This window comes from Salmo salar, chromosome 09 (assembly GCF_965601325.2).
Source record: "Salmo salar chromosome 09, fSalSal1, whole genome shotgun sequence".
Lineage (NCBI taxonomy): Eukaryota > Metazoa > Chordata > Actinopteri > Salmoniformes > Salmonidae > Salmo > Salmo salar.
In genome coordinates this window covers 21,724,293-21,744,134 of record NC_138299.1, presented here as the reverse complement: position 1 = coordinate 21,744,134, position 19,842 = coordinate 21,724,293, and the positions used below count along the sequence as shown (strand labels likewise).

The following is a 19,842-nucleotide window of genomic DNA, read 5'->3' as shown; positions in this document are numbered from 1 at the left end:
GAAAATAAGTATTTGGTGAATAACAAAAGTTTCACAATACTTTGTTATATACCCTTTGTTGGCAATGACACAGGTCAAACATTTTCTGTAAGTCTTCACAAGGTTTTCACACACTGTTGCTGGTATTTTGGCCCATTCCACCATGCAGATCTCCTCTAGAGCAGTGATGTTTTGGGGCTGTCACTGGGCAACACTGACTATCAACTCCCTCCAAAGATTTTCTATGGGGTTGACATCTGGAGACTGGCTAGGCCACTCCAGGACCTTGAAATGCTTCTTACGAAGCCACTCCTTTGTTGCCCGGGCGGTGTGTTTGGGATCATTGTCATGCTGAAAGACCCAGCCATGTTTCATCTTCAATGCCCTTGCTGATGGAAGGAGGTTTTCACTAAAAATCTCACGATACATGGCCCCATTCATTCTTTCCTTTACACGGATCAGTCGTCCTGGTCCCTTTGCAGAAAAACAGCCACAAAGCATGATGTTTCCACCCCCATGCTTCACAGTAGGTATGGTGTTCTTTGGATGCAACTCAGCATTCTTTGTCCTCCAAACACGACGAGTTGAGTTTTTACCAAAAAGTTATATTTTGGTTTCATCTGACCATATGACATTCTCCCAATCCTCTTCTGGATCATCCAAATGCTCTCTAGCAAACTTCAGACGGGCTGGACATGTACTGGCTTAAGCAGGGGGACACGTCTGGCGGCGTAGTGTGTTACTGATGGTAGGCTTTGTTACTTTGGTCCCAGCTCTCTGCAGGTCATTCACTAGGTCCCCCCGTGTGGTTCTGGGATTTTTGCTCACCGTTCTTGTGATAATTTTGACCCCACGGGGTGAGATCTTGTGTGGAGCCCCAGATCGAGGGAGATTATCAGTGGTCTTGTATGTCTTCCATTTCCTAATAATTGCTCCCACAGTTGATTTCTTCAAACCAAGCTGCTTACCTATTGCAGATTCAGTCTTCCCAGCCTGGTGCAGGTTTACAATTTTGTTTCTGGTGTCCTTTGACAGCTCTTTGGTCTTTGCCATAATGGAGTTTGGAGTGTGACTGTTTGAGGTTGTGGACAGGTGTGTGTCTACTGGGTAACAGGTCTGTGAGAGCCAGAAGTCACAGGTCTGTGAGAGACAGAAATCTTGCTTGTTTGTAGGTGACCAAATACTTATTTTCCACCATAATTTGCAAATAAATTGGGTGAAAGTGTTGTGGTCAGATGAGACCAAAATGGAGCTCTTTGGCATCAACTCAACTCGCTGTGTTTGGAGGAGGAGGAATGCTGCCTATGACCCCAAGAACACCATCCCCACCATCAAACATGGAGGTGGAAACATTATGCTTGGGGGTGTTTTTCTGCTAAGGGGACAGGACAACTTCACCGCATAAAAGGGACGATGGACGGGGCCATGTAACGTCAAATCTTGGGTGAGAACCTCCTTCCCTCAGCCAGGGCATTGAAAATGGGTCGTGGATGGGTATTCCAGCATGACAATGACCCAAAACACACGGCCAAGGCAACAAAGGAGTGGCTCAAGAAGAAGCACATTAAGGTCCATAGAAAGTCTGTGGAGGGAGCTGAAGGTTCGACTTGCCAAACGTCAGCCTCGAAACCTTAATGACTTGGAGAAGATCTGCAAAGAGGAGTCGGACAAAATCCCTCCTGGGATGTGTGCAAACCTGGTGGCCAACTACAAGAAACGTCTGACCTCTGTGATTGCCAACAAGGGTTTTGCCCCCAAGTACTATGTCATGTTTTGCAGAGGGGTCAAATACTTATTTCCCTCATTAAAATGCAAATCAATTTCGAACATTTTTTACATGCTTTTTTCTGGATTTTGTTGTTGTTATTCTGTCTCTCACTGTTCAAATAAACCTACCATTAAAATTATAGACTGATAATTTCTTTGTCAGTGGGCAAACGTACAAAATTAGCAGGGGATCAAATACTTTTTTCCCTCACTGTAATGTTGAGGGGATAATGGCGTCAATGCAGTCACCACTGCAGGTTCGTTGCATGCTCTACTACACTATTTTAGCTTTGCTCTAAGTCTGTTGCGGCTGTACAAAGCTGCTGCATGTCATATGGCCCAAAAAATAAAACTGAGACCGAAGTTAGGTTTGATTTTGGTATGCATGAACATCCATAGATCCCAGTTTTAAACTGGTCTGTTTTTGTCAACATCAGATTTAGGTTTAGATTTAGGATATTTGGTCTGCAAATAGCATTTCAGGTTACTGTTTCTGTGTTGACATAACCTCTTTGGTATACATGGAGGTAATGGTTGTATGAAATTATGCTAGAAGACTGAATTCAGGATTTTAGATATGGAGAAGAAACTTTTGTAGAAAACGTTTGTTCAGCTTGAAAGTCTGAGAGATGCATTGCCTTTGAGGTATTGTGAGGTAGTCTTGGTACCAGTCTCTGTAACATTCCACTCCTTGTACGCCATGTCATGCGCCAAATTGGCAAGTGACACGGCGTACAAGGAGTGGAATGTAATAGCTGAACAGAAACCCCTGGAAAAAAATCTGTACTTAACCTCATTATTATTTAATTTATACTGTATATATATATATATATATATATAATATATATATATATATATATATATATATATATATATATATATATATATATATATATATATACTATATATAGTTCCGGAACTCCAATTTGAGCAGCAGCAGCTGAAAAATGAGCTCCTACAAATATTGAAATTTACATGGTTTTTAGAATGAAGTACATCGGAAAAAAGCAAAAGAAAACTGCAAGACTGAATAGGAGAAAAAACAAGCAACAAACAAAGAAGATAGGCTTTTGAAAAATAACTATTTTTCATAAAATTGTAGTTATCTTAGCTAGCTGAATTGTTTACCAGTTGCTAAGCAGTTGCTAGGGACTCTTTTGGAAGAAGCTAGCTAGCTAACGAAGAACAACAAAGAATATCTAGTTAACAGAAGAAAAGAAAGAGAAAATCAGGACAGAAGAAAAAGGATATCAAAGTGAAACAGTTCTCTAAAGACACAGGAGACAATAATACAAGAAACAACACTTCTGTAGCTTGTCAACTATGTGTCTGTCTATCCCTGTTCTCTCCTCTCTGCACAGGCCATACAAACGCTTCACACCGCGTGGCCGCTGCCACTCCAACCTGGTGGTCCCAGCGCGCACGACCCACGTGGAGTTCCAGGTCTCCGGCAGCCTCTGGAACTGCCGGTCTGCAGCCAACAAGGCTGAGTTCATCTCAGCCTATGCTACCCTCCAGTCCCTAGACTTCCTGGCGCTGACGGAAACATGGATTACCACAGATAACACTGCTACTCCTACTGCTCTCTCTTCGTCTGCCCACGTGTTCTCGCATACCCCTAGAGCATCGAGCCAGCGGGGTGGTGGCACTGGAATCCTCATCTCTCCCAAGTGGACATTCTCTCTTTCTCCCCTGACCCATCTGTCTATCTCCTCATTTGAATTCCATGCTGTCACAGTTACCAGCCCTTTCAAGCTTAACATCCTTATCATTTATCGCCCTCCAGGTTCCCTTGGAGAGTTCATCAATGAGCTTGACGCCTTGATAAGTTCCTTTCCTGAGGATGGCTCACCTCTCACAGTTCTGGGTGACTTTAACCTCCCCACGTCTACCTTTGACTCATTCCTCTCTGCCTCCTTCTTTCCACTCCTCTCCTCTTTTGACCTCACCCTCTCACCTTCCCCCCCTACTCACAAGGCAGGCAATACGCTTGACCTCATCTTTACTAGATGCTGTTCTTCCACTAATCTCATTGCAACTCCCCTCCAAATCTCCGACCACTACCTTGTATCCTTTTCCCTCTTGCTCTCATCCAACACTTCTCACTCTGCCCCTACTCGGATGGTATTGCGCCGTCCCAACCTTCGCTCTCTCTCTCCCGCTACTCTCTCCTCTTCCATCCTATCATCTCTTCCCTCTGCTCAAACCTTCTCCAACCTATCTCCTGATTCTGCCTCCTCAACCCTCCTCTCCTCCCTTTCTGCATCCTTTGATTTTCTCTGTCCCCTATCCTCCAGGCCGGCTCGGTCCTCCCCTCCTGCTCCGTGGCTCGACGACTCACTACGAGCTCACAGAACAGGGCTCCGGGCAGCCGAGCGGAAATGGAGGAAAACTCGCCTCCCTGCGGACCTGGCATCCTTTCACTCACTCCTCTCTACATTCTCCTCTTCTGTCTCTGCTGCTAAAGCCACTTTCTACCACTCTAAATTCCAAGCATCTGCCTCTAACCCTAGGAAGCTCTTTGCTACCTTCTCCTCCCTCCTGAATCCTCCTCCCCCTCCCCCCCCCCTCCTCCCTCTCTGCGGATGACTTCGTCAACCATTTTGAAAAGAAGGTTGACGATATCCGATCCTCGTTTGCTAAGTCAAACGACACCGCTGGTCCTGCTCACACTGCCCTACCCTGTGCTTTGACCTCTTTCTCCCCTCTCTCTCCAGATGAAATCTCGCGTCTTGTGATGGCCGGGCGCCCAACAACCTGCCCACTTGACCCTATCCCCTCCTCTCTTCTCCAGACCATTTCCGGAGACCTTCTCCCCTTCCTCACCTCGCTCATCAACTCATCCTTGACCGCTGGCTACGTCCCTTCCGTCTTCAAGAGAGCGAGAGTTGCACCCCTTCTGAAAAAACCTACACTCGATCCCTCCGATGTCAACAACTACAGACCAGTATCCCTTCTTTCTTTTCTCTCCAAAACTCTTGAACGTGCTGTCCTTGGCCAGCTCTCCTGCTATCTCTCTCAGAATGACCTTCTTGATCCTAATCAGTCAGGTTTCAAGACTGGGCATTCAACTGAGACTGCTCTTCTCTGTGTCACGGAGGCTCTCCGCACTGCTAAAGCTAACTCTCTCTCCTCTGCTCTCATACTTCTAGACCTATCTGCTGCCTTTGATACTGTGAACCATCAGATCCTCCTCTCCACCCTCTCCGAGTTGGGCATCTCCGGCGCGGCCCACGCTTGGATTGCGTCCTACCTGACAGGTTGCTCCTACCAGGTGGCGTGGCGAGAATCTGTCTCCGCACCATGCGCTCTCACCACTGGTGTCCCCCAGGGCTCTGTTCTAGGCCCTCTCCTATTCTCGCTATACACCAAGTCACTTGGCTCTGTCATATCCTCACATGGTCTCTCCTATCATTGCTATGCAGACGACACACAATTAATCTTCTCCTTTCCCCCTTCTGATAACCAGGCGGCGAATCGCATCTCTGCATGTCTGTCAGACATATCAGTGTGGATGACGGATCACCAGCTCAAGCTGAACCTCGGCAAGACGGAGCTGCTCTTCCTACCCGGGGAAGGACTGCCCGTTCCATGATCTCGCCATCACGGTTGACAACTCCCTTGTGTCCTCCTCCCAGAGTGCTAAGAACCTTGGCGTGATCCTGGACAACACCCTGTCGTTCTCCACTAACATCAAGGTGGTGACCCGATCCTGTAGGTTCATGCTCCACAACATTCGCAGAGTACGACCCTGCCTCACACAGGAAGCGGCGCAGGTCCTAATCCAGGCACTTGTCATCTCCCGTCTGGATTACTGCAACTCGCTGTTGGCTGGGCTCCCTGCCTGTGCCATTAAACCCCTACAACTCATCCAGAACGCCGCAGCCCGTCTGGTGTTCAACCTTCCCAAGTTCTCTCACGTCACCCCGCTCCTCCGCTCTCTCCACTGGCTTCCAGTTGAAGCTCGCATCCGCTACAAGACCATGGTGATTGCCTACGGAGCTGTGAAGGGAACGGCACCTCCATACCTTCAGGCTCTGATCAGGCCCTACACCCAAACAAGGGCACTGCGTTCATCCACCACTGGCCTGCTGGCCCCCCTACCTCTGAGGAAGCACAGTTCCTGCTCAGCCCAGTCAAAACTGTTCGCTGCTCTGGCACCCCAATGGTGGAACAAGCTCCCTCACGACGCCAGGACAGCGGAGTCAATCACCACCTTCCGGAGACACCTGAAACCCCACCTCTTTAAGGAATACCTAGGATAGGATAAAGTAATCCTTCTAACCCCCCCCCCCCTTAAAATATTTAGATGCACTATTGTAAAGTGGTTGTTCCACTGGATATCATAAGGTGAATGCACCATTTTGTAAGTCGCTCTGGATAAGAGCGTCTGCTAAATGACTTAAATGTAAATGTAATACTGGATGGTATTTTTGTAATGTATCTGACCATTTCTGTTACTTGATGTGCATTATGCACCTAGAATTGAATTGAGTGGCAGTTACTTCCATTTGTTTGAATCTTGTTGAGCTGCTGTTGAGCTGCTGATTCTCCTCTAACCCAGTTTAACATAACAAACGCAAGCCTACAGATCGCCATAAGCATAGGCTGATGGGACAATGAACTCAGCATTTCAGCTGCTTTTTTTTTTTTACTGTAATCTGTTCTTTGCATACGACACTTGGATGCGCACAGTCAGCTGGCATTTAAACCTGAACCATTTCACATCTTTGATGGTTATATGAATATGTGGCTGAAATGTAGTTAAAGCTTTATTCATCAAATAACTTCTTTATATCCACATCTGTTGAAGTGTGTTTTGAAAGAGTACTTTTAAAAGTTCAACCAGGGGAACAGTTTTACCTGGATGCATGCTATGCATGACATTGGACATTATATTACCTTTTACATTGGAGTTTGTAATAAAAAAAAAAGTAATAAGTGAAGACAAATAATAGTTGTACTGTAAGCCTTTTAGATATAATTGTCATTTTGGAGTGTTTTGTATTTATTTTTAACTTTTGTCTAAGCTGTAACCCTGTATAGAAATGACAATGAATCTGCATTGGCTGCTGTCAAAATGTTTATCTGGTTGAATGTCATTGTATAAAACTGATGTCTGTGTTGCACAGAATAATAGCCAGATAATGTAATTTGTCCCCAGCAAGTCCTGTTTCCAAAACCCATTACTTGAGAGAGAGATGAGACGCACCTTTGTAAGAAAATATGCTGAATTCTTGTATCGACGCTCCTATTGTCGACATAAGAAAAGGTATGAAGAAAGGTATGAAACACTATATTATGCTCATATTAAGTGTGAGAAAGTGTGGATGTCTGCATATTCACAATGTCCGTTAGTGGTGGAATAACTTTAAGACTTTATATTATTAAAGTCGTATCAGCTCATGGCTGTTTATAATTATTGGGGTGGGGCTATTTAGTCAGGTTCAATTTCTAATGAGATGTTCCCTTCAACCCTGCAATGTTTATATGTTGAATTGGGGGGGAAGAAAGCACAATAATATCTTTGAGAAGTCTATAATTTACTCAGTTTCGAGCTCAATTGGTATCAAGAGACGTAACATGTTCCAGGAAAACCTTCCCCCTACACCACCAGCCTGTACCGTTGACACCAGGCAGGCTGGGTCCATGGACTCATGCTGCTTACGCCTAATCCTGACTCAGGTACCGGGACCAGGCAATGTTTTTCCACTCAATTGTCCAGTGTTAGTGAATGCGTGCCCGCTGGTGCCGCTTCTTCTTGTTTTTAGCTGATATGAGTAAAACCCGGTGTGGTCGTCTGCTGCAATCTGCCATCATCCATGACGAGGATGGTCTATTACAACAGACGGAGATGTTGTTCTGCACACCACTGTTTTTCTGTGCCGTTATTTGCCTATTTGTGGCCCGCCTGTTAGCTTGCAAGATTCTTGCCATTCTCCTTCGACCTCTCATCAACTCGTTTTTTTTCGCCCACCGGACTGCCGTTGACTGGATGTTTTTTGTCTGTCCCACCATTCTCGGTAAACCCTAGACATTCGTGCGTGAATAGCCCAGGAGGCCGGCCGTTTCGAAGCTACTGGAACCAGCGCGCCTGGCACCAATGATCATACCACGTTCAAAGTCGCTTAGGTCACTCGTTTTGATCATTCTCACATTCAATCAAACAGTAACTGGATGCCTATCTGCCTGCTTTATATAGCAAGCCACACCACTCACTGTCTGTAGGAGTGAACTATATTCTTGAAGGGGGTGGTGTACCTAATAAACTGGTGTACATTGTCAGCATTCAATTTTCTATAATATAATACAGGGAGAACCCTAATCATTTTGACAGTTTACCCTATAGGCCACAGGTCCGTGTATGTTTCGTTATTTAGATTTCTAAGGCAAAACAGAGTGGAAAAACAGATTAATCTTTGAATTTGAATAACAAAAATCAGAAATCGACTTGTTTTCTCATTTATTGTGTCAAAATTGGACATGGAATAACGGAAAACAAGTAGCTAAATGTATACAACTTTTAGATTTTCATTTTTTGTTTTCTTCATACACGGAGTACACTCCCCCTCATAGAATATTCACAGGGCTTAAGTGCCTAAATATGCAGCACAAAGAAAGGAATAGACTATGAAAGTGACAGGAAGATAAAAATACTAATGTTAGCTAAACCTTTTTTATTTTAGATCATTTGTTGGGCTGGAATTTCTCCTGTTGTCATTTCAATAAGTGTTTGAAAAAGATGATCAGAAAACAAAGTAAAACTTGTGATACAAACGTCTCACTGCCTCTTTATAATGCTTCGTGTTTGTGTTTAATACACTTGTCATCTGTAATTTCAAGGTTCTACTGTACATTCAAGTCTCAAATGGACTCCAGGGTTAACTCCTGTTCGCTACTGCTGTCCAGAGGACTTTAAGAGCTACTACATGCAATTGAATTAAATAGGCCTTTTTCTGAAATGTTAATATGAATGGCAAAAATCTTTGTTTATATCCATGAAAGGACACATTTTGAAGGTTGTCCATATTGATTACTTTTACGATTGCATAGGCCAGGACATGAAAAAAATACATTTTTGGAATAATGTAGTGCTTTTTGGACCAAGAAACATGTGTGAGGAGTCTGAATCAGAATGATATTTCCTATAATAAAATGTAATCAATAGACACAATTCAACATTAAAACAATTGTGTCATTTCCACAACTACTTATTACAAGTAACTTCATATAATGGGAAGTTGATCAGGTGTCTGGTCCTCAGTAGCTGCATTTGCTGACTACATAGAGGGACCAGATCAGTGCTCCTAGATCAGCAATGCTACCCTGAGAATCTCTGATCTTCCTTGAATTGTATGTGTGTAAGTAAGTGGGGTGGGGAGCGGAGTGTACTGTAGGTGTGTATGGTGGCCTGGCTGGTCATTTGTTAGTGGGCTGTAGGCTCAGGCCTTTGCCTGTATTTAACATATGTCTGTGACAGTAATTCTGAAGAAAATAAATCTTTATTTTATAGCAGAGAGAACAAATGGGAATATTTGTTCAATCAAAAGGGAATTTTCACAAGGTACAGACCACACCATCAACTGTATATGTTTAAGATATTTAATGGAGTGAGTGACAGACAGGAGTTGGGGGCTCAACATTACCCACTTTGTATGACAGTTGAACTTTGTATGTCACATGTGTCTGGATCACAACCAGTCATAACTAGTGTCCATCAAAGAAACATTTGCATTGCAAATTCAGGAAATTTCCTCAATTTGGACATTTGCTCAGTACTTGAAGGGTAGTGGCCAGTAAATAATAGATTTGTAAAGACAAAGTAATATCATGAAATCTCATTTTGTCTTAGCTTGTAACTCATAAAATATTTGATTTTGGATCACAGGTAAAATGCAGCAATTACATTCACTTGTATTACTTATCTAGTGAAGGAAGGGAGATGGGAGATAGGGGAAGGTTATTCTGCCAAACACATCTACACCCATTTATCCACTCTCCACCCACATCCCTCCATACATGTTCCATCTATCAAACTTTCAGTAAAAAAAAAACCCACTTGAAGCAAATTTAAACATTGAATTAAACTGATTTAATCAAAGGGCAGTTGAAACAAGGGTGAGCAACGTTTAGTATGAGGGGAATAAAATAGTTGATTTGGCAGCCTGGCAGCATGGGATTGGTGCTAGGGTTGGACGATATCTAGATTTTCATACCCTCATACTGTGCCTATGCCATCCCGGTGTCGTGTCTTTGCTATGCCGGATTAAGTGATATGACATGCTATTTTGTAAAATCATTTCTCTGTAATTAATATTACCTGATTAAACTAATCATGTAAATGTAATTAACTAGAAAGTTGGGGCACCACGGAGAATGTTTATAGAGCTTTTATCTTCCGAATAAACTCTTAAAGACCTGATCATCTTTTATATCAGTAACAGTCAATTATTAATCGACACCTTATTCAGGCTCATCTGAACGTCGTAGAATTCTTGGTTATCTTCACGAACCCTGGCTAACAAGTTGAATCAGCAGGGTAGCCTAGTGTTTAGAACGTTGGGCTAGTAACCGGAAGGTTTCAAGTTCGAATCCCCGAGCTGACAAGGTACAAATCTGTCGTTCTGCCCTTGAACAAGGCAGTTAACCCACTGTTCCTAGGCCGTCATTGAAAATAAGAATTTGTTCTTAACTTACTTGCCTAGTTAAATAAAGATAAAATCAGCAATATGACATTTGGTTTAATTAATTATTTATTTATTTATTTACTCTGAGCTGTGCTCCGATATATTGGTCGTAGATGGAAGGCTGGGTTGCCCAGCAGAGATCTCTTGTCCTTTGAAGAACATGCCTGGTAGTAGAATGGATACGTTGTCGTACCGTCGTCATGTGGTAGAACAGATACGTTGTAATACCCTGTCTTTCTGAAGAGGTTGTCCATCATTTCCTAGCCACACACGTTTACAGCTGCTGCTGCTAACTCGACATCTAGGATGTATCACTTCTTTAGTGAATAAGAGTTCAAAGTTCATACCAAGTTGCCATACTATAAGCTCATGCTATATTCTGGCTGGTATAGTCGAAATTCATCCTTCCAGCATGTCGATCGTCACCTCCACATTGAAATCGCCCTTTTTAATGTATTGACACCAGTCCTCACGTCACCGGGAACACAATGCTAATTTCGTTAGGTTGTTGTCATTCAACCTTTCGCAACCAGAGCTCATGCTGAGGTTGGCTTAGTTCTGTAGTTGATACTAGAACTTTTAACGTATGGACAGCAGTCCTCACATCGTCGGGAACATAAATTGACTTTCGTCAAGGGGCTTTTGTTGTGGTGGAGAGAAGGGCGTGTTTCATAGTTCACAACCAATGTCTGTTCACTTGGGCGGGGCCTTTGAGTGAGCAGAGTTTACTTTTATGAAAACAATTCTCTCATTTAGAAGCTAAAATTACATTTCATCTTTTCACAAATAGATTCATATTTAAACATTTAATCTGACACCAAAAATGTGTAGACTTTCCAAAATACAGTTAATGTCATCCTATCATCAGTAATAATGTCTCAGACGACAACTGATCTGACATCATATTCTTAAAGTATGAACGGATATTTTCAACTGGTTGGATTACCAAAATATGGTTCCGTTCCCCACCCTTTTGATGTTACCAGACTCTCTCTATGTTAACAAAGGGCTTTCCAAGAGTCAAATCTGTAGAGTAGAGAGAGGAAAGGGGGAAAGGTATTTATGGGGGTCATAAACCTCACCAACAGGGCAAAGTCATGACACCGGGATATACGGTATTACTGGTAGGGCACTTAGCTAACATTAGCAAGTTAGCAAAACCCAGCAGGAGAGTCTCAGTGTCATCTATAGGCAATACCACATAACATGAGAGAAATGTAAAGAAGGAGCTTTCCTTAAAGGATGGGGAAGGAGAGTCTCAGCTGAAGTCCAAGAATTCTGATATGTTCTGTCCAGTTGTCCCTCAAATAGGCCTGCAGGTGCCATCAACCAGCTTACATAGCATCTGTGAATGAACTGTGAGGATTGTCGAGAGAGAGAGAGAGAGAGAGAGAGAGAGAGAGAGAGAGAGAGAGAGAGAGAGAATTAACAGTTGATTTGTGATTGTTTATTCCACTTGCTTTGGCAATGTTAACATATGTTTGCCATGCTAATAAAGCCCTTTTGAATTGAATTGAGAGAGATAATCACTGTTGAGCATTCAATTCAAAATAGTGTTAAACTGTTCTAGAGTCATATTGTCTCAGCACAGTAGAGTACAGCAGGGTTACAGAAATATGCAGATTTACAGTCATGGGGACAGGATTATTGCTTCTCATCAGGGTGTGGTAGGAGGCGGTAGTGCATGACCTTGAGAGCTTCATGTCCGCTTGATAGAGCTGAGTGAATGGTCCTGTGTGTGTGTGTAATTGGTTTAATTATTGATTTACTAGCAAACTAAATGATAACACAGGATAAACATACATACTTAATACATTATGAAAAGGTCCCTAGCAGACTGACACAACATATGGCGGCTTGTTACAAAGAAGATGAAGAGGGAGAGAGAGAGAGAGACACTTATCATTGATACATTTTAGGAACTATTCTCACAGTAATCATATACTTTGCACACAAACCGCCGCCATTTGAAGTAAGAAATCATGAATGTGGGCTCCCAAGTGGCGCAGCGGTCTAAGGCACTGTATCTCAGTACAAGATGCATCACTACAGTACCTGGTTTGAATCCAGGCTGCATCACATCCGGCTGTGATTGGGAGTCCCATAGGGCAGTGCACAATTGGCCCAGCATCGTCCGGGTTTGGCCAGAGTAGGCCGTCATTGTAAATAAAAATTTGTTCTTAACTGACTTGCCTAGTTAAATAAAGGTTAAATTAAAAAAATGTATTTACGTTTAAATGCCTTCGTTCGCTGTGGATTTCTGTCGGAACCAGCCCTCAGGAAGGGTGTTGGGCCTTTCAGCGGCACGCTTGTAAGGCTCTGATTGTCCAAAAGGGGTCCCCCCGTCTTCTACTGTTGTTTACTCTGGAAGATACTCCTTGGAAGGTAGGCTAGCCAGCCGTATCAACAGTTCTCATTGGTGATGAGAGTAGCAGAACACGTTGATTTGAGAAGAGTAGTAGAATAGGATGGTTTGAAGAGTAGTAGAATGGTCCCATGCTTTTCTAATCAGCCATACCAGTGATTGTCCGGGAGGTGAGCTTCTCGCCTCTACCTCGCGTTGATATACAGAGTTCGATCCACTTTGGATGTGAGCTGCAGCTACACTGGTCTCAATGTTAATTTCTTTACCGATCCTTTTATGCACTCTGGTCGAAAGGGACGGTTCCGTCAGGCTGACATGCTCTCTGACCTCACTCTGGGCGTGGCTACTTACTGTGCAAAGTTTATAGGAGGCAAATGGTCCCTTATGGCTCCTAAAATCACATTCCTGTCTAAACAAAAATACTTTAATTATTTTTCATATTTCATGCACAACGTAAAGGATGGAGACTTCATACTAGTGTTTAGAGCGTTGGGCCAGTAACCGAATGGTTGCTGGATCGAATCCCCTAGCTGATAAGGTAAAAATCTGTCATTCTGCCCCATAGCAAGGCAGTTAACCCACTGTTCCCCGGGCGCCGAAGACATGGATGTCGATTGTAGCAGCCCCCCGCACCTCTCTGATTCAGAGGGGTTGGGTTAAATGCAGAAGACACATTTCAGTTGAATGCATTCAGTTGTACAGCTGACTAGGTATCCCCCTTTCCCTTACATGTAGTGTATATACTTTCCAAGTTACAGTATTTCCTTTATAACACTTTTATTGACATCACAAAATAACAACCCATATGACATTTTTATTCTTTAGCTAGCCTGTGACCATTCCCCACATTCTCTGTTAGGAATATTCTTTCAGTCATGACAACCCATACCAATAAAAAGGCTTATTTTAACTTACTGCGTAGGCAGTAACTACATGAAGTTCATGGTGATCAGCTAAAATGCAGTACTGTGCTTTTCTCCTGCGGGAACAGTCAGATTTCACACACGCACACACACACACACACACACACACACACACACACACACACACACACACACACACACACACACACACACACACACACACACACACACACACACACACACACACACACACACACACACACACACACACACACACACACCAGTACTGACTATAGCTTAATTGGATATTGTTGTTTGTGTAAGCAATACAGATTTAGGATCTTAATTTGATCACTCTTTTGTTGCTGATAATTCTGCACAGTAGGAAATGCAAAATTGTTGTGTATTCAAGGTTTCAAAAGGTTTCAAAAGTTTGTAATTTCCATTTTAAAATGCCAGACTTGAAAAATGTATCAACCCCTACAAAATGTTTTCATTAATTAATCATCTACATTTCCTGTTGCTGCAGGATAATTTTTCTGCTGCAAACTGATTCAAATTAAGATCTTACATCTGTAGCTAAGTTAGCTATGCAAAGTGACAATTATTTCCAGTAACTGCTCTTCATTATTACTCTGTCAATAAACACCATCAGCTGACAGAAGATCTAGCTAAGTTAGCTACAGAAAGTAATGGAGAAATCTCACTTTTCTGCAGTAGCGCTGGTTGGGCAATGGGTAGCTCTGGCTAGCCTGACTATAGCCAGTAACCAGTTAGGGCTAGCTAGCCCTAGCCAGCCAGCTAATGCCAGCCAACTTTATTCAGATGTTGTTGAGTTTGTTATATTGGCATGCTAACTTCATAATGAGTTCCTGTCACACTCACACAGTGTAATATTTTCTTTGTGCTGACAGTTTAGGCTGTAAACACAACCCCTAAGCACCATGAATATTCTATAAAGGGGCGTGTACTTCCAGGTGGGAACAAAACCAAAATCAGAAATATAATAGATGTTGTTATTTGTTTTCCATTATTCCATGTCAAATTCTGACACTATATATGAGAAAATAAGTTGATTTCTGATGTTCATTTTTCTAATTCAGAAACGAAAAACGTGAAAAACGAAAAACAGACCTTTTTCGTTTTTCCATTCTCTGTTTGCCTCGGAAATTAAAGTAACAAAACCTTCACAGACCCACCCCGAGTCCTGATTGGTTGGTTTTTCGTAGGTTTCACTCAGAACTGCAAGACGCTGATATTGCGTTACAGTGTAGCAAAATGGCGGCTGTCATTCAGAACCCACTTAAAGCGTAAGTAAATTAACAAATTTATTAAATTCTGTTGTGTTACTTTGTTGCCAATACTTGAATTACATGGATCCGTACTTTTAAGCAAATACAAGATGCGTGCAAATGAGGGAATAATGCTGTCGTAGCAATTTGTGTATTTCTACTTGCTGAGCCGAATTAATGTGTCAGTGCTTTCACCGAAGTAGACTGCTTAGTTTATTAGACATTTCTGCATATTATGGTTTACAATCTTCTATGTGTGATATGCGGATTATCCCATGTGTCATACTAATTGCGATTTAGGCCTATAACCTCAACATGATCATTTATTGACTCATTTGAACCGACTCTTGAATTTATCTGAACGTTACTTCAAAATTTAGCACAAAAGTGTTTCAACATGCACTCTGCTATTACGAGGACGAGTGAAAGACGATTGCACGAATTTTCCATATTTCCTGAATAACATTGACATCCCGAGTCTTTTATAGTTGATGTGTATTGTCGAGATGTCAACTTTGGCTGAGCGCAGACGTGACCAGGACCCGGTAGGTAGAGCAAGGCAGGAGGCATTTTACATTTGCATGCCTTTCCGCCCGAAAGCGAAGTGACAGCAATGCGAGCCCCGGAATTTCCGTTGGAGATAGCCCTATGCATTTTGTAAAGCGCCTGTGCAGTTACTTAAGTTGTATCCTATCCTCTGTGTGCTCACTAATGAGTCAACAGTATTTATCCGTGACGCCATTTTTTCTATTAGAGCTTATATTGTCAGATAATATATATTAGCCATACAAGTTGAGAAAAAAACTATTCCCAATTTAGAAGTTTTTAGGCAAGTTTGTATTGAGTGATATTGCCACCTCGTACACTTTCTCAGAGAAAGACAAACAAGGCCTACTGGTAAGTCATTTCTTTGTTGCTACCCATGTTTGAGCACTGACAGACTGTTTGTAGGACAGTTAAGGTATAACCAGACCTTTTGGACCGTGAATTAGAGATGGTGAGACTTTCTGGAGGTGAAGAACGAGGGATGTAACTTGACTGTGCCTTTAAGTGGAGGAGTGGTGCAGATTAGCCTGGTCCATGATCCTGTGCCCATCTGTCAGGACATGCTCTGACCAGGAGGAAGTGTTGGGCACAGGCAGCAAGGCAGGAGACCCATCTGCTCTTCTGTAGAGGTACCCTGGCACCCCCATGGGCCCTACAGGGTCAGGGAAGCGTGCTCCTCGCCCACCACTTACGTATAGATGCATCATTATTTTACGCTTGCGACTACATAAACGAGCTTGAAGAGCTCTACCACTGACAAGCATAAAGGATGGTCTTGTTTCATTTCATAACTTTGGTGGTTCCCAGTTGGCACAAAGTAGCCTAGTTTGAGACTGACATTTTTATCAATTTTGTGGGACTCATTTCCTCTAAACCACTTTACCCTTGTATCCAACAAGATCAACCTAATCATTCTACTGTGCCTGAATGGGCTGCTTCTTCATCTCCTAGAGGTTTTAACATGTATAATGTCTCCTCGTTATAAGCTGTGCTTAATGAAGTGTTTCAATCTGCTATAATTAGCTACTGTTTCGGGTTTCAGACTTCATCTCACACATTTGTCAGATTATAATTAGTCACACTTGACACTAATTGGATGTTGCTCATGTGGACCAGTTTTAAATCAAGAGTATTCTCCTTTAAGATGAGGCAAATGAATTGGAGTCTTCTTGGCTTTGTTATAGAGAAGGATATGGCAATCGTGGGTGTAGCCAAAGTGTTGCTCCTCCCACGCTGTGTGTGTGTGTGTTATGCATGGGAGAGGGACAAGGGGCTCTTCAAGCTACTGATAAAATGGAATTCAAAAAATGTAGTCTGTATGTGCACAGGCCATGTGTGTTATTGGTATTCTTTCTCAAGATGACTGTGAAATGGCTTTCTTGCTAGAGTCGATGTGTTCGATAGGAAACAGTCTCTCTCTAGACCCTCCCCTCTTGCAGGGCTGCAGCTATGACTTCCTGTAAAGCTCAAATGCACCTGCAAAGAGCGAAGACATTTGCCTGAACCGATCACAAAAGGTAGAAGTATCTGAAGAAAATTGGTATTCTGAAAAAATGTGTATTTTATTGCCCTTTGTCAGCCGGTAGAGTATCAAGGTAAACACAACACGATTGCTTCTAACTGTAACTCCAGCCCTCATAGGCCCTAAGCTAAAACTCTTGGGGTTCCTCAAATGTAGTGTAAAAGACAATGGAATTTATGTTCCGATTTAAGCTACTGCAGATCGCTTGCCTGGCCTCCTGGAAACTGTGAGTTGAGAGGTCATTCTCTTTTATGCAAAATGTGCGTTTATGTAATGCTCACACTAAGGGCTGGGCACAGATATGACACCCCAAACCATTGACAGGAGCACACTGATAGAGGAGGCCCCAGCAGCCAAGAGATTTGCTTTTGGTTTCCCCTCACTCACATCTGTAAGATAGTGTGTGTGTGTGTGTGTGTGTGTGTGTGTGCTTTTGAGGTAGGCCTATCCTTACTGTAGCTCAGTTGCACACAGTGTCTGTCTGGTTAGCTGTGGTATGTCTTTTACAGTTGGAACAACCTTCCAACCACTTCAGTGTCACAAAGGCCCTAAAAAATGAACAGTTGAAAAAAAGAACATATGCAAGAGGGGAAAAAAAACTGAGAGAGCAAAGACATGAGTAAGTGTTAGCAAGGCCTCGCTCACCTCCTGTGCTCTCAGACGCTGATGCTCGTCACTCATTATGAGTGTTAGAGAGATCTCTCACTTTGGCCACTGCACCTGCTGCTCAGGGCACTGAGGGCAGTGCACTCGAATGAAAGAGGGCACGAAACTTTGAGACAGTTAACACCTCATAACTGAGGGAGCTATCAACATTCCTTTCCCTGCTTGTTTTTCTAACCCCTGGCTGTCTTTTTTTTGTCAGACACATTATCCTCCACTGAAGCTTGACGGAAGTGATCTAGGTACAGCATTCAGATTCACATGACAAGATAATGGCTAATGTAATTTGTGTGGTAGTTTTAGGCCCATTTAGGGCCAGCACTTTTTAAGTAGCAGCCTAATGATTGTATTGTTAACAGGTACAACACACGTATGCCATACAGCAGTTACAATCCTGAAACATGATTGAGGTGCCATGACATGTTAACATTTCCTGTGCTGCTCAGAGGCTGTATGGGGCCATAAGCAAATAAGAAAATGCTCATCCAGAGGAGGTGCTCCTCCTTATTTTTCTCAGTTTTAATTAGATTTTTTTATTCTTAATACAGACAGAACAGGTAGAGGGAAAAACACACAAGTATCCCCTACCAGATCTAATCCACACCAACCCCCCCATGCTCCAACAGAGCTCCACCCTAAATAAAGCAGGCATGATATAGAATTTGAGTACTATAAGCAAATATCTATCTATCTATCTATCTATCTATCATCAAACTAAAAATAGTGATTTGAATTTGTGTTGGTTTATGGAGTTGTGAAATTAGCTGGTCCATGTCTTCTGCAAAGGTTGCCAGATATTATAAAATGTAATTGCAGAACCCCTAATGGAGTAGTGCATTTTCTCTAGCTTGATGTTGCATGCTTTCCTTTTATCCATTGTAAACTGATCCTTCCTCTTAAATGGTATAAGACATCTAGCTAGAAGACTAGTAAATGACAGCATGTTTGCTATATAACTGTTTAGAGGGGGTGCCACTCTTAAAATGATATACAGGCAAAAGGTTTTATAGGTCTCCAGTATCTTAGTAAACGTCTCAAATTGATATCCAGAACTCTTTCAATTTTGGGCATGTCCAAAACATGGCAGTAAAGTAGCAGGAGCCTGCTTACATCGGTCACAAGTGGGATCAATTTCTGGTCTGATCTTGGATAATTTTGCCTTTGACCAATGTTATGGCCGGTGATTTTAATGCTGGGAAACAAAAATCTATTTTTATCTCATTTCTACCAGCATGTCACCTGTGCAAATTTGGGGCTGGGCGGTATACCGTATTTTACGATATGCCGGTATTGATGCACAGACCGGTTTGGGTTTTTACTTTACCTTCTATGACGGTATTTTAATGTTTGGTTTGTTAAATGTGATACACCTTGTGTAACATCCATTTTTATAGTTTACATCTCTACCTGAGTCGTCTCTCTCCATGGCTTTCCACACAGACCTAGCCCCGCCCCCTGTCACTCAAGGAGCGCATTTGTTTTTCCTTGACCACAAGACACTTGCGTTCAGTCTGCATGGTCAATGCAGCAGCTGGAACAATGTTGATATCGACAATACTGTTTTCACTATGCTTCTTAATATAAATCCACTAGTGTTCTAATTACACTATTAGTTTGTTTCTTACATCTTCAAACAGATAGTTTAGCAAGTTAGGCCTAAATGTTAGCCGCTAATTGCTAGTTAGCTGGCTGGCAAGCTAGCTAGCTAATAAATGTACTGAGTCAGAGCAAACATAATTAGCTATGCAGCCTGATTTAATACTAGTGATGGTGTAGACCTAAATCAGCATGTTGTTTGTGCAACAGTGTCTTCTAAATCAAAGAGGAATATGCAAATTGTTCTCAACTGGCCTACCTGGTTAAATAAAGGTAAAATAAAAAAGGATACATGTGTTAGCTATATGAAGTAGCTAAGAGAGAACACCATTTAATATAGCCAAAGATTATAGGGTCCCCTAGGAAACACTTACCAACACTTTGGTGCCTACCCTGTCACAATAATTCCTCCCTGGCATTTTCATTCGTTGTAAAGTCAAACACTGTATTCAAAGTGGCCACTATTATATTCTAACTCTAGAATTAGAATAATCATTCTATTTCCATGATTCCAACAGTTCACCCAAGTGTTTTGCTCGAAATCGCAAGTGAAATCTCAATT

The 19,842-nt window shown here is 42.4% G+C and overlaps 1 protein-coding gene across 2 annotated transcripts in view; it reads left to right on the top strand.

The window, feature by feature from the left end:
• The first annotated feature begins 14,864 nt into the window (after positions 1-14,864).
• LOC100195570 (D4, zinc and double PHD fingers, family 3) overlaps positions 14,865-19,842 on the top strand; it is a 48,980-nt gene continuing 44,002 nt past the window's right edge. Inside the window, exon 1 of one of the 2 annotated variants that reach the window (XM_014210588.3) lies at positions 14,865-14,971. In XM_014210588.3, the coding sequence (XP_014066063.1) occupies positions 14,940-14,971 (32 nt within the window). In that variant the 5' untranslated portion in view covers positions 14,865-14,939. 2 annotated transcript variants of the gene reach the window in all.